This window comes from Protopterus annectens, chromosome 4.part0 (assembly GCF_019279795.1).
Source record: "Protopterus annectens isolate FY-2018-M chromosome 4.part0, PAN1.0, whole genome shotgun sequence".
Lineage (NCBI taxonomy): Eukaryota > Metazoa > Chordata > Ceratodontiformes > Protopteridae > Protopterus > Protopterus annectens.
This window is the reverse complement of record NC_056733.1, coordinates 516,353,024-516,369,762: the sequence shown is the minus strand read 5'-3', so window position 1 is coordinate 516,369,762 and position 16,739 is coordinate 516,353,024. Positions and strand designations below refer to the sequence as shown.

The 16,739-nt window shown below is 33.5% G+C and overlaps 1 protein-coding gene across 1 annotated transcript in view; it reads left to right on the top strand.

Annotated features, from left to right (window-relative positions):
- The window catches only part of RASAL1 (RAS protein activator like 1), a 1,855,221-nt gene that overhangs the window by 1,261,875 nt on the left and 576,607 nt on the right, over positions 1 to 16,739 (top strand). Inside the window, exon 11 of the mRNA XM_044068436.1 lies at positions 13,778 to 13,842. Within this exon, the coding sequence (XP_043924371.1) occupies positions 13,778 to 13,842 (65 nt within the window). The remainder of the gene's footprint in view (positions 1 to 13,777; positions 13,843 to 16,739) is intronic.

The window sequence follows — 16,739 nt, the reverse complement described above, 5'->3', positions numbered from 1 at the left end:
AAAGACATTTAAAATTGGAGTTACCATTGATGAATGGACAAAACATGTTTATCAAAGGGTTGATCATTTAACTAAGGATTCCTGGGACTTTTTGGGAAAGCTTACACATTACTTATGGAGAAAGGATGTAATTTTCCTTACAATTGATGTAATTGATTTATATTCTAGTATCCCTAGAGACACAGGTCTTGAATATTTCCACAACAGTCTATGTAAGTTTTCCAATTTAAGTAATGACAGGGTCAATTTAATTGTCAATATGATGGGACTAGTCCTTGATCATAACTATTTACAATTTCAAGGTGAACAGTTTAGGCAAACTAAGGGTGTGGCTATGGGTGCATCCTGCGCCCCTATTTATGCTAACATGGTTATGTTGGAATGGGAAACAGAGTTTGTTTTTAAAAGTGGATATTTTAGTAAAATACTTCTGTACACTAGATTTTTAGATGATTTGTTCATTTTGTGGAATGGTTCATTAGATGGGATTACTGAATTTATAGAATACATTAATAACACCACTGAATTCTTGAAATTTACACATAGTGTTAATAGGGTGGGAATTCCATATTTGGATACCTACATTAGTAACAATGGTACAAATTTTACATCTAGTATACACAGGAAAAGTACCTTTTCTAATATTTATTAAAATTTTAACAGCAATCATCCCCCTTACATTTTCAGTAATGTATTTAAAGGGCAGTGTATGTCCTCTGAAAAGGAAGTTATGGAAAAAGAATTGATAGGAATCCACGGCATGTTTTTGAATTGTGGTTATCCGGAGGACATGCTAGATAATATTACTCAATATGTCAAAGGTGAATGGGGGAAAAAATATCTGCCTCTTTTAGGTGTCCCATTTATTAATACTAGTAGAACAGAGGAAATAAGTGCCATGCATGTGTGTGTCATTAGATTCAACCCTTATTCTAATTTAGTCAAGGAAATTTTAAACAAATATTGGGATATACTAATGTTTACTGAGACTGAGGGTAGACAAGTGAGCAATTACCCTAAAACAGTATATAAAACGGCACAGAATTTGAAATATTTGTTTGAACATGTAAGGGTTAACAAGAAATTAAATAGAGGCACACAAAAATGTGGAATGTGTAGACAATGTAATTTTATTAATATCAGTAAGGATATTAAATTAGATAATGTTTTGAAGACACATATCAAGGCCCATACTGGAAATTGCAATACACAAAGAGTGGTCTACATTGCCACCTGTATATCCTGTTCGGCCTATTATATAGGGAAAACCGAAAGGAAGTTAAAAACCAGGATATACGAGCATTCATATAAAATTCAGAAGCAAGATATGAATAATGCATTGAGTAAACACATTTGTGAAAAAGGTAACACCCACAGTTTTAAGTTTGCCATCATTGACCTAATGGAAACGATTAGTAGTGAAGGTAACTGGAAGATAAAACTATCAGCTCTTGAAAGTAGATGGCAGATATTCTGTGATGCAACAACTAGTCCAGGGTTAAATGACTTCATTAGCATTAAACCATTCTTACAGTTGAACGCATGAGTACAGCATTATTAGTTAGACGACCTGTGTAGTAGTAGACAGATACCTTACAAAATAGCTTGATACTGTAGTCAATTTATTTTACACACTTTTTCTAAGCTCAGCAATTTAGGTATTGAATCTCTACTCACAGATTAGTTGTAATATATACAGTTTTTAACATTTTTAACATTTTTATACTATTATATTATCTCATTTTTATATTCATATATGTAGTTCAGTATATTTATTATACTACCCTCCCTTGAATATGGATTTCTTTTAGTACATAGACATTTATTTAGTTATACAGCCTTATATCATCAGTCACCTAAGTAGTACCCACTATAGTTCTTCTTCTTTTTTAGGTAGAATATTCTGTCTAAGTAAGTTATCTGTAAGACATGTTAGTATTATTCTACCAATTCCATCTCATAATATATGGTCATTCTTTGTACTATGTACATTATAAATTTTCATCGTTTTTATACATACGTATTTTTATATTATTATACTTCATTAGTTTTAGAAGAGCATTCTATTGGTTGTGGATGGAATAGGTCGGTTAGTGATACATGCACTGAGTTCAGGTATATTTTCATTTTCATTTTTATGGACATGAATATTGTAGTATTGTATTTTAGACGACAGAGTAGTTTGTACAATGTATCGTATTGTTACAGGAATCTTAATTCAGTCATGCATTTTGAAATACCAGGATTTTGTGTATTAATACATATATATATATAAACATACAAAAAGATGTTCAACAGTATGTAATATCACAGGAGTGTTGCCCTTTTAAGATGTACTGTCTTGCAAGGTTGTTGGCGCCAAAATGTATTTAAATACAATTGCAAGGTTTTAATCATGGTTCTGAGGAAGTCTGATGCTAATCAGACGAAAGCCCTTAACCTATTGTTGTTGCTATTACCTTGGTGTTTGGTGTTTTTAACAAATAAACGGAGGATTATTTTATACTTTTGGTGTCCGAGCTTTTTGGATACATTTTGCTGACGCCCTCTCTGGAGCATCGACATTTGGTACGATTCGCATTCTTTGTTTCTATTATTTAATAATCCACAAAATGAAGCAGCTTTTTAGGCAAAACAATAAAGCCCTGAGCAGGGCAAGCTTGGAAAATTGTGAAAAAACCCACAGATGGCTCAGCACACTTCAGTTCACTTTGTTCCACAGAAACACAGCACATTAATGCTCCACCATACATTTTCGTTTTAAAAATCACTTCCTCCGATCGAAAAACGAAATGAAAATGTATGGTGGAGTGTTAATGTGCTGTGTTTCTGTGGAATAAAGTGAACTGAAGTGTGCTGAGCCGTCTGTGGGTTTTTTCACAATTTTCCAAGCTTACCCGGCTCAGGGCTTTATTGTTTTGCCTGAAAGGCTGCTTCATTTTGTGGATTACAAGTTTTATTTGGAAACTGCTGTGAGTTTTCTTTCATTATTTAATAATGATATAGGTCTATATAAGATACAGAGGTTTGGGTATTTGTTTTCTTTTAGGATTAGTGTGATTAAGGAGTATCTCCAAGATGGTGGTATTAAAGCTTGTGACTGAATTTCTAACTGAGTTTTATGGAAGAGAGATAGCATCTTTGAAGGAAAAAAGTTTATATATTTCCATAATTATGCCATCTATACCTGGAGCTTTATTATTTTTATTCTCTTTTATTGTATCTGTAATTTCTTTGTATGATATGGGTGTTTGCAGGTCTAGTTTTAATTTTTCTGGTATTTTTTTATATCAGAACATTTTTCATCTAAATTTACTAGATCAATATGTTTATTTTCTTTTTGGAAATGTTCCATATAGTGATTTCTATAGACATCAAGAATGTCACCTATATCCGAGACATTTTCCCTTTCTTTTCATGGAAGATATTTTTAATGTTATTAGCTTTTGAATGTATTTTGATTCTTGTGGCTAAATAATGCAGATACTTGGGAGAAGTGGCCAAGGTATTAATGTTTAGTTTTTCTAAAGTTAAACTATTTTTGTGTGTTGTAATTTTGTTGTATTTATTGTTTAATACTTCTACTTTCTTTTTCATCTCCAAATTATTTTGATTTTTTCAGCTTTTACTGACAAAAGTTTGGATTGTAGATCTAATAATTCAGAATCCCATTCTCTGATTTTTTAAACCAAGTTAGGATATTACCATATATGTAAGCTTTTAATGAGTCCCATATCATTATTTTATTTAGCTCTGCAGTGTAATTAATATCTAAGAAGAACTGTAATTCAGATAATAACCAGGGTTTGAACTCTTTAATTTTAGTTATATATATGCTGGAATTCTGGAGTTAAAGATTAATGGTTTGTACCCATTTTGAAGTTTTAGTATCAATGAATTGTGGTCTAAAAAGGGGCAGGAAGTGATTGAGAAATTAATGATTTTAGAGTGCAAGTCATGGGGATCAAATATTTTATCTATTCTAGTTTGGGTACCAAATCTGTGATCTTGATGGGAAAACAACAAAGATTTATCTTCTTTAAATTTGTAAGTATCTACAAGATGAAATGATTCCACCCACTTGTTTAAAGCTTTTGATACAGCAAATGTACACAGTGGTCTTTTATTTGTAGTTTCAGAAATATCAAATATACAGTTAAAATCTCCTCCTAATATTAAATTGCCTTTATAATTATTGGAAATTAAATCCAAGTGTTTTTAACAGTTCCTGTTCCAATGCCTGGGAACCAGTATAAATTGGATAGGATCTATATTCTGTTATTATATTTAACTATTACTAATGCCATAAGGCTTCTTTATTTTCATACTTATAAATGATTTTGAACTCAGTCCCACTGTTCCAATAGGGGATTCATGGGCTTCCAATTTCCCAGCAACCCTCCCCATCAAGGTGTTTACCCCCCACATGTGTCATATACCGCCCCTGTATGCGTCTTTTTTGTCTTGTCTGTTAACCTACCCAACCTACAAAAGCTTTTGGTTTAACCTACCCAACCTACCTCCCCAAATATACCTAATATCCCTACCAAACATCCCACTCTCACCTGAAAAAAGGGCAATCTGTTCCCCCCCAAAAAATATCGCCCCATACATAACTGTCCTTTTCGCACATATGTCCACTAGACACATGTAATCTGGTCTAATTGGAATCAAAACATATTATTGTTGTCCTCGCGCCTATCTCAGGGGTTTGAGTGTCCACATCTACCTCCAAATTCAGTATATATGCACAGCTGTTTCTGGAGAAGAAATGTACAGATATGGACCTTCCTTACACCCTCCTGCACATCCCTAGTTATTTCCCTACTGTCTTTCCCTCTTTGTTCCCCATTTTCACCACTTTCCTATCAACCCTTTTTTGTTTTCTTTTAAAGAAATTAGCATGGGGGTAAGTGGGAGTAAGCAATTTAAGCAGCAGTAAGCGGGTTTAAGCTTGTTTACGTGGGGTAAGCAATACCTACACAGGGTAAGCAATTTAGAAGCTAACTGAGTATAAGAAAGATCACTCTGTATCCAGCGGCCCATGTTTTGCCCAGCAATAAAATAAACAGCCTCTGCAAGGCTCAAACGCAGAACCCTGCACACCATAGCCAAAGTAATTTACTACTAAGCCATGTCAGATACACATAACTCTGATGTTTTCACAAACATATCATCCAGCCCAGTCATTCAACAGTACAGGAAATGTATTTAAACATGTAAATGTATGTATGTGTATATATATATATATATATATATATATATATATATATATATATATATATATATATATATATATATATATATATATATATATATATATATATATATACAGAAATAGATATAACATATCTATATATGTAGATATATATATATATATATATATATATATATATATATATATAAATATAAACCTATATACATACATATGCATACATCTATATATATATATATATATATATATATATATATATATATATATATATATATATATATATATGGGTCTACCTGACAATGCCGAAAGCTGACAACGCCAACGATGAGAACACTGACACCAGAAGATCGAAAACTGAGATGACCGATAGATGAAAACCCCAATGCTGAGAACACCGACATGTGAAAAGGCTGTGTAAGTATGCAGTAGTGACGGACGTTAGGGTTAGGGTGCGAGTAACGTAAGTGTGCAATATTGACGGACTCTAGGGATAGGGGTGGGTTAAGTGAGTTAAGGTTAGGGCACGGGTTAGGTGAGTGTGCGGTAGTGACTGTCTTTAGGGTTAGGGGTGGGTTAAGTGAGTTAGGGTTAGGGCGCGGGTTAGGTGAGTGTGCGATAGTGACGGACCTTAGGGTTAGGGTTTGGGTTAAGGTTATAGATAGTTGTGTATGTAAGGTTTAGTGTGGGTTTGTAAGGATTTTGGTGTGCTTGTGTTGTGTGTGTGCCTTTTGGACAGGGGATTTGTTTTGTTTGTTGATTGTCGGGATTGTGGTGTGTCGGGCATGTGAGGTTTTGTGTTTGTGAACTTTCGGTTATTTGGTGTCAGTGATTTCGTTGTCGGTGTTGTAGTGCGTCGGTGTTGTCAGGTAGACCCATGGATATATATATATATATATATATATATATATATATATATATATATATATATATGTCTACATTTATATGTGTGTGTTTGTGTGTGTGTGTGTGTGTGTGTGTGTGTGTGTGTGTGTGTGTGTGTGTGTGTGTGTGTGTGTGTGTGTGTGTGTATATATATATATATATATATATATATATATATATATATCTATACAGCAAAATATATATATATATATATATATATATATATATATATATATATATATATATATATATATATAGGTATATGCACACATATATCTATAGATATAAAAGAGAACATAACAAAAACATATATGTACACATGCACCATTAATGGGGGTGAGGGGGCACAAACAACATACTTCTTGTTTGCCATAAAATTGTTACCCCTTTTGTCTTTGTCTTATAAGTGGGTTGTGCCAGTCTCCTATATTCCTTAGGATTCCATTTGTAATTGCCATTTGTTTTGAAATGAGTTTCTTAAAGGAAGATAATTTGTGCTTTGTTCAGTTTTAAATATTTCAGTACATTTGATCTCTTGCCAGGATTGTTTAAGCCATTGGTATTTAAAGATAACAAAGTTAAATCCATCTTAGGTTATTTAGACTATGTATTTTTGTTTTACTGTGACTATTAAACATTTTCCTCTGATAACTATAAAGTATATGTTTGAGCTTTTAAAGAAAATTATCAGTTTTATACTTTGTGTTTACCAGTAAAGTAATGTTTTGGTCAGGCATACTAAAAATGTTTTTTATGAAATAAATTTAAATTAATAAATGTTAACAAAACTATGATCCACACTAGCCATGGAATGAAAATGATTCCTAATCTGATGGATAAACCTAAGTCCATCAGATTATCACTCATACCTTGACAATCCAGAACATCTGAGCTCCATAAATTGAATTATCATATGGAGAACATTTGTAATAGGAATAAGCAATATTTGTATTATTTTGAACAGATATAATAATATTGTAGATTAGACAGAATTCTAATACAATATAATTGTCTACTTAATGTATAAGCAATTAATATTTATATGAAAGATGACTAGCAGTTCAATCATAGTAAAGTCGGATGTATCATATATAAAACTTCAGTAAAAGATTATAGCACACAGTTGTTTAACATATTCACCCTTATTGATGAAGTCTTTCAAAACTTATTACTTAAGAAAAATAGATGGTAATAATATTTATACCTAATGTTTATAATACAATGTATTTTACTGGATATATCAGAAGTAATACTCCATTGTTTGCCAGCATTTAAGTAATCACTTTGTTTGTTGTTAACTTACTTAAAGCATCAAGTTTGTTTTATGTGAAGCTTGATGAAAGTTAGTGCATTTTAATTATCAGTGCATCCCTCTTCCCCCCCATTTCCTACACATAAGGATTTTCATATCTGTCATTTCTTATTATAAAATGAGTGAAAGTATAGGTTAAATACAACAAATTCACTTATTGTGATTAGTGATTACAAGTTCCCTTTCCATATTCATAAATTGCCATTTTATGGCATATACTGAACGTTTTAGATTTAAATGGCAACATTATATTTTGTTTAATCAGCAAAGGTTAAAGTGAGTGATTATCATATGTGTTCAGAATGTGATTGTTACATTCTGTGACATTCCTAGTTCAGACTTCTATTGTTTCCCTTGAACAACTTTGTCAGTCTGATGTCATGTATAAAACATTAGTTACCTTGGTAACAGCTTAAATATTTTGTATGGTCAAGATGGGTTACAAAACCACAATTCCAGTTAAAGCAATTATATGACTTGTTATGCACATTTACTTATATGAGAAAATTGTTTTCTCTTGATGTTCAGTATAGTGTATGTCATTTATGACAAGTTAAAACAGTAGTGTTATTATATACAAGCCCATGTTATTAAACTGAGTGTCTATTGTCAATTTAATGCTATTTGTTCAGAATATGATTGCTACATTCTGTGACATTTCAAGTTCAGGCTTCTATTGTTTCTCTTGAACAACTTTGTCAGTTTGATTTCATGTATAAAACATTAATTACCTTGGTAACCACTTAAGTATTATATATGGTCAAGATGGGTTATAAAAACTACAATTCAAGTTAAAGCAATTACATGACTTGTTATGCATATTTACTTATATAAGAAAATCATCTTTTCCCTTGATGTTCAATGTAGTGTATGTCATTTATGACAAGTTAAGACAGTAGTGTTGTTATACACAAGCCCATGTTATTAAATCATGTCTTTAATATCTACATTCAGCAGACTGCTTCATCTTATATGACAATTTATATATATATATATATATATATATATATATATATATATATATATATATATATATATATATATTATGTCTAGGTTTACTAAACTCATGCATTGCATAATTAGTGTGTGTTTTTTTTTTTTTTGGCTGTTGCTTAGTTATTTGAGAGACCACAAGCTATAATGCTTATTCTTATAATTAGCTCCTTCCAAGCATGTGTATACAGTCCATAGACTTTAAATTATGAGACGCTTCTAGTTTCTTATTTATTATAAGTATATTTCCATCATTACATATACATATATCAGTACTTCAAGCACGGGCAACAATGCCCATCAATTTTTGCCAGAATACCATTCGCTAGTTCATATGGTGTGTTTCCAGGCTGTTCTTAAAATATCCAAAGCAATATTTGTCCTGTTCCATTTTACCAGCCTGTTCCATGCAGTGGCCACTCTGCCAGTGAACCACTCAACACACCTTCCATTCCCACAGATATTTCCACAAAGGAAATCTGATGACTCTCTAGCACTTCTCAGCAACCCCAAATACCCTTAGAATCAGCTATCCCCATATGTGCAACACGTCCGAGCAAGCTCACCTCCCAGACCACTGCAAAGGGTACTGCACAAGACCAAGTGCTCTTAGTCTTTCACAATATCTCAGACTTTCACTCTTATGTAAGTCCTTAATGTGTTTGGACCAAAATACATTTTACATATAAAATTGCGCTTATTATTTATTTATTTTTTATCAAGAATATACTTAATGAGCTAAATGAAGTGTTGGGAGACCATCAATATGTGTACATGTGGTTTAAAACAGCCCTTTTATTATATATATTTTTTAAAACCAAAAACTTAATTGCCTAGAATCATCTTGGAGGCACCTCAGAGCCGTTAAGCATTATCATCACTCTGTCTCTGTTACCATAGCAACCTGGGAGCATCTGTTTCTGTTAGTGTGTCTGTGAACTGCATATCAGAGGCTCACAATGCACTTGAAGAAAAGATTCACTTCACTGCAGCTTCAAGCCTAAATTCCCTCCCTTTCAGTGAGGCAGCAGCCAGGAAAAGAACCGAGAGCAAACAGATCAAAAAAAATAAAAAACTCCCAACAAGCTGCCACAGCAAGAGATAACACATTCTTCCAGCCTTCCCACCTGTCACTCAGCAGATGTATAAACAAACTATTCTCTGCCAAAATATCCCAAATAACAGTTTTATCTACCCCCTTCCCATGGATCCAGGCTAAAACACCAATTGTCTCTTCCTAATACACAAGCATCAGTAAACCTCGATCACAAGCCACATCCCACAGCTTCCCAGAGACAAAAATGGCAACATACAACAGCTGCCAGACATAACTGCATCCACACACACCATGGCAGGCTTAATCAAACAGCACTCAAAGCTATACCTGCCATAATTGATATTAGCTATGATTCGACAGAATAATAATGACATTTGTACTAGCTGCCAGACTCAGCTGCATCCACACACACCATATCAGGATTGATCAAACAGCACTCATAGCTGTGATACCTGCCATAACTGATATCAACTATATTTAGACAAAATAATGATGATGTTTGTACTAAGAGCCTGCTGCTATTATTTCACCAGAATATACATGACATTTCTAAATCATACTTTAACTGAAGAAGGCATTAGTCTCCATGACAGCATTTTTTTCATAACAGTCTACTGTTACTGCTATTATATACAAAGTTAATTTGTTACATTTGAGTCTGAACTCTGATAAATGGTACCTTGTTGAATTAGTTAATTAATTACTTAAATTATTATAAGTAAAAACAATGAAAAATGAACAAGATAAGTATTCATTGAGTTTAAGTAGGGGAATATAAACTTCTATGTTTGTATTATATGTTTCTTTGTTTGGCTTCTATATAATGTAAATATTTTATTTATTTATTTATTTTATTTAACAATTGTTGACCGGGAAGGTCCAACTAGGTTCCACAGATCCTGTTTTCAGCGGAGGCCTGGGGAGAAATGCTCCAGAGTAACCCATCTTGACCTACTTTTGTTTGTGAAGAATTATTGGACTCTTTGAACATTCTGAATACATCATTACATTTCTCCGTTGTTTAAGAAACCCTCCTTTTTTTAAATAAAAACAGATGACAAGTGATGTACCATATTAGTTGATACTTTGAGAGATATAGCTATAAGAGTTATTTTTTTGGGACAGCTATCTTGGAATCAGTTTTTTGTTTCTTCTTTCTAGCATCAGTCCAAGGATTTGTTTATTTTATTCTTTTAAGAGTAGGGGCCATCCATTCCATTTCTTCTGGGATAGACACTATGTTGTTGTTTTTGATGAATATAGTAGCTTCTTCTGAGTCATTAAAGGTTCTCATCTCATTGGCAAAAAGTGTTTTTATCTTGGCTGGAAAGGCCAGCTGTCCTTTAATGTTATTTTGTTTGTATTGGCCAGACTTTTTTCCTTTGTTCTAGTATTCTGGAAGAATAATCATTTTCAAACCTTATCAGGCTTTGATTGGATTTTAAGGATAATTTTCTCCAAGCAGATTTTAATATTAGTTCCTTGTCTAGAAATGAAACAAATTTTATGACTTTGGATGTAGGTAGAGTATTTGTTGAGTTAGAAGCAAGTTTCCTCAGTGCTCTATGTGCCCTTTCAATTCCAAATGAAAGTCCCTCTTTCAAGTTTAAAAATTCAGGAATCCAGGTTGTTAAGAATGAAATAATGTTTTCTCCTTCAGTGTTTTCAGGCAGACCAAAGATCCTTATGTTGTTTACACTTTCCCTGTTTTCTAAGTCATCTATTTTGTTAAGCAGCCATGTATTCTGTTTAAGCAGGAATTATTTTTGGAATTCTTCCTCTGAGACTCCCTTCAATGTCATTTAGAGAAGTCTCTTTATTTGTTATTTTTGTATGGTGTTGCTGTAATAGTTCATTAAGAGTATCAGTCTGTTTCTGATAATTTAATTTGAGGTTTTATAAGTCATTTTTAAAGCCATCCATCTTCAAAGATGGTTCCTGTAAGGCAGATGTCATCAATTGCAGTTCTTTTTTCAAAGCAGCATCTGGATGAGAATTCCTTGAGTTGTTCCTATTCAGTGACTCAATACATCTCCAAGTTACTTGACAGAAAAATGTTGGTATATCACCACCAAAATTGATATTTATGTAGTTTAGTAGTTTATCTATAGATTTCTGACATTTTAAACATGAAAATAATAACATGTTGCTATATTATTATACTAGTTTATGGAGCTCTCAAAATTCATTGCTTTAAGTTGGCCATCCAGTTAGCTTTCTTGATCGTATAGTAGTGATGTTCAGCATTAGGTGCTAGGTGAATAAATCTAGAGATCTTATTTTTAGTTTTTGTAGTATTGAGGTATTCCATGATGAACTGAAGGCAAGGATGGGGTGTATATTCAAATCATGGTATGAAAATCTGAAGTACTATCACTCCCTAAGCTTCAGGTGTCAGCAAATTTCAAATTCTATAGGCAGCTTTTAATTGTGGGCTCGTTGATCTTCATGATATTAAAAAAGTTATTGTCTGGTCAAATATAATGCCTAGCTATTTTTGCTCTTGAACATTTGGAATAGGGGTTCCCATAGATTCTGTAACTAATGGTGGTTAATAACTAAGAAGTTTTTTGACTATTCCAAGTAAAAACATTAGACTTCTTGGTATTAATTTCTAGCATGTTAATTGCTAACCAGTTCTAAAGGACATATAAATCATTTTACAAATGATGTAGAATGGTAGAAGTTTTACTAGAATTAGGAAGAAGAATATCATATGTATAGAGAGGAGCTTGACATTGTGGAAGATCAATGAAAGAATTGTTAATAAATAAGAAAAATGAGTTTTAAAAAGTTTCAAAAGGAGTTAAGGGAATGTGTACTTGAAAATAGGAAGTGGTTCCTAGAAGAGTCTATGAAGTCCTCTGACATTATCGTATTTTAATGCCTCTGGCATTATCGTATTTTAATGCAACCTTTTTGCCCCCATTTAACCAAATATCGCAACCTGATAGCTAGAAGTAGAAAGTTATCATAATGAATTGACAACTGAGGTAAAGGAATTAAGTTAGAAAAATCTATTTCCAGTTTATTATAACTTCCTCTAATTGGAAGAACTTGTTAAGTCTGCTGAAACCTGAATCATTATGACAACATAAAACACAAAGCAAACACAAGTTCTGATAATTTTGTGCAAAAAATAACTACTTAGTTGGAGAAGGAATTGGTCTGTGACACACTAGTTACAAAAGCTTTGGAGCACCTAAGTGGGAGACAGAGAAGTACAATTGAGGTTTAACAGCATTCAGATGTTTTGATTACCTGAGGTCCTAAAGTGATCTGTCATAGTGTGCCTACCTAATTATTAACATTATTTTATTTACATCTGTTAACTGGGGAAGAGCACTGATCACAGCTGACCAATTTCAGTCTGAATCTGTGTCTGAGCTCAACTACCATAGAAAATGTTCATAAATTTAAATAATGTGGCTCATAGTTAACCTCTCACCCGCTCTTTTTTAACCCACGTGGATAGGTTAAATACTGAAGTATTTTCTCCATTCAAGGCTGCTCATTACATTCCAAGCCTTATATTCCAATGGCCAGGCACAGTCTGGATAAAAGCTGTTTATTTTCCCAGTACAATGAACTATCACTTTTGTCTCGGCTACCACTGTAAACCTATACTAGGCATCACACACTACTGTCTTCTATTTCATTCACCACCACCTCCTTCTCATGAGAGAATTATTGTACCAGAGGGAAAAGTTGCCTCACTACCTACACCTCTTTGTACTTCAAAGTGTTTTTGCTTTCTCAGATTTACTTAAATAAATTCCTCATACTCTCACACATCTATAATTTTCAGTTCTGCCTTTTCATCTTAAAACTCTATCTTGGCCTTTTCACAAATTAACTACTTAGAACAAGGCTTTCTCCACTTGGAGCCAATATTATAGAAACTACCTTCTTATATTCATTCATTCCAACAATTACTAGCTTTCACCTCTGAAGTAAAGTCATTCATTCTGAAGAAAACACATTACTCACTTAACCCCCATAGCACACATTTTGCAAAGGACTAAGATGTTTATTAATATTATTTTCTTATTATATAATTTAAATATAATAGTACTTGGTATGTTTCCATAAAGTAAATGAAGTTAATGTTTGTTTTTCTTCATACTCCAATGACATGGATGAAAGCAGTCCAGTTGCATCAGCCCACTCAACTGGTTGACAAATGAATAGCCATGTAAATAAATTAGGTAATATTTAACAATGTCAGTAGAAATGTAATGTCAGACAAGCTTAAGCAAGATTCAGTTGTAGAAATTTGAGTCCACTTGTAATATTTTATTATTCTTTCTGTCCACAGCAGACACAAACACACTGTTCAGGTCTAATTCACTGGCTTCAAAAACTATGGAACAGTTTATGAAGGTGAGTTCTTACCAAAGAATGTATATTTCTTCTGCATTGATAATCATTTCATTTGTAACAATTTTGTTCATATTCATTTGATATGGTATGTTTTAAGTGTGTTTTCCCAAGACATGTTAGGAATATAGTCTGTTCATACTGTCACTCAGTGGAGGATGCATAAGCACAGAGTTGTCATTTTGTTTTTCAGTATTTATTTCTTTGATTGTTTAACTGGATACAATCCTGTAGATACAATCATCTTTTTTTCAAGGGCAGATTTCATCCTGGCTTAAAAAGAAAAAAAAAAACATTCACCCACTCAGTTTGCAAATACAGACCAAGGGAATGAAGCCTCAATCAACAAAATAAATGCTACTACCTATAGTTTCCCTGCAAGTGGTTGCCATCTAACTGGACAACTCTTGTCTCTCTCTTCCCTGATGTTATTGCTTTCTATGTTTCGTGTGTAAAAGATCACAGTTGCTTTGGCTACTTGTATTCATTCTTGCATTGTGCTTTTCCTTTAATCATAGTGTGTAATTATAGAGTTGGTATAGCTAAGAAAGGGAAAGTAGAAGGCAAAGTATGAATGAGGGGTCTTGATTCCTAATGATGAGGTGAGTTCTGGCAGTTGATCCATTAGCATTTTTTTACTTGCTGTGATACCCGATTATATGTCTATAATGCCTTTTGTCCGGCATTATTTTACTGTGGCATTTGACACAACTGCCACAATTGTGGGCACTGAAATAGTTTAGATTTGCAGACATATTTTTAATCAACATTTAGTTTTAAAGTAAATCAGTACAATTAGGTCAGGGTGAGTGATTTCATTAGTAAAATTATTTAAGGTGATTAAATGTTACCCTAAACTAAAGCTGGAAGTAGAGACTACATGACTCTACTCGATAAGTATCTAGCCTCCATTCTCTCTCCACCATTTTAATAGTTTACCATGGCAATCCTGCCTATGGCACATTATAATGTGGGAATAGCACTGATGGCAGGTGCTTTGAAACTAATGTGTTAGGGATTATATCTATTCCCTGCACTTTGGATCAAGACACTTAGGGATCAGGAACTTCTTAAATGGCTGCACATTAATTAACAGCTTAATTCTAGCTCTGTCAGTGTGAAAGCAGAAACTCAGCAGGGAAGGCCAGTGGACTTTTGTGTTTCTGGGTACATTTCAGTAACTGACTAGTAAGTGCACTGCCTGGATACTAGGAAAAAAGAAATACAGAGGATTTGAAGGAAAATCAGCTACAAAAGCTGAGGAAAAACACTGAATGGGAAAAGTACTGCAGCTGTTCAGTAAAAAGCAGTGCAAGCTCCAGACATGACTTCCATTAAACTAGAGGAAAACACAGACCTGGTTAAAATAAACACAACAGTGATGGAGTATTTCAACTCAAACAACAAAAGGCTAGAAAAATGGAAGAAGATTTAAACAGATATTCAGGTGAAGTGATAAAACTGCAAAAACCAGAGGTCAAAATGAAGAAAAGTCTGCCTGAATATGAGACTGCTCAAGAAATGTTTCAAAAAATAATAGAATTGGAGGACAGAGCACATAGGAACAGACTGCTTTAATTTTATGAAAGCACAAACAAGCAATTGGATTGGTATTCTATAGCAGTTGTTAATTGAAAGGACACATCATGAATATGCTCCAAACATAGTTTTGAGAAAGCAACCTAGCCCTGTAATAGTAAAGATGCGGTCCTATCAGCAGAAGGAGTTTATTCTGATAAAACAGTGGCAGAAGGACAAAGTACTAAAAGTGCGAGGCATCAGAGTATTCATGGAAAATTATTATTCATTGTACACCAGGCAGAAGAGGAGTACATTTATTCCACTAACCAGGGAATGTCAATAGGCAGGCCAAACTGCTGTATGCGGCTATCTTCAGAATATTCGTCCCTGGAGGGAGAAAATCATTTTTTGATGAAGTGCATGCTAAGGAGGAAATACAGAATTCTGTCCAATAAAAAGTGAGCTGTGAAATAGAAGTAATAAAGACCACAGAGAGACTGTGCCAGTGAAACTTATTTTCCATTGTTTCAATGGAAAATGATGGAGAGAAGGAAGAGAGCATAAGAGTTGACTAGAAGAATTGAGGACACTTTGAAAATGAAGCAGAGATGGGATTTGGAAGATGGAGATGAACAACAATAAAACAAGTAACTTGGAAATTGACAAATTTGGGATTACAAAGCAATAATTTTATTTGTGAAATATGACAGTGCAAGAAAATCTGGAAATATTTGACTTTTTTGGACTTTGTTGGACTTGTAGAGGACTGTAAAGTATATGCCCTCTTTCATGTCATTAATGTTTAAAAAAATACTCAAGGTTCATAGGTTCATATGTTGGTACTAGGCTATCGGCCCTAAGGCCTATACAAGTCTACCCATAACAATTCTCTGGCTATTTCTTCCCACACTATTTACTTCCCTGGACCCCTGTCTAGCAGGGTGACTGACATGACCCCCGGGGTGAATTTTCTTTCTCCCATCCAATTGTCAAGGTTCCTTTTGAAGAGGGCCAAAAAGGCACTTTGCATGACATGTATGGGCAGTCTATTCCAGAGTCTGTGGAGTCTCTGGGAGGAGGAACCTATCCCTCCAGCATGTTTTGTTTATTGTGATGACAAGGTTTAGATCCCTGAAGCATGTGGGGAGAAGGAAGAGTAGGGAGAAAGTTAATTCTAAGTAAACATTGTTTTCTTAATAGTTAAAACTTAGTAGTTTTATGTGTACTAGTATTAAGTTAATAGGTTTTAGGGGGTATTGGGGTGTGTTTTTTTTCTTTGAGGTTTTTCAATAAAACAAAAAAATTGTAAGATGTGAAATAGGCTCAAATGGATATGACAAGAAACAACTGTATAAAAGTTCAGCCTGCCAAACAGTGTA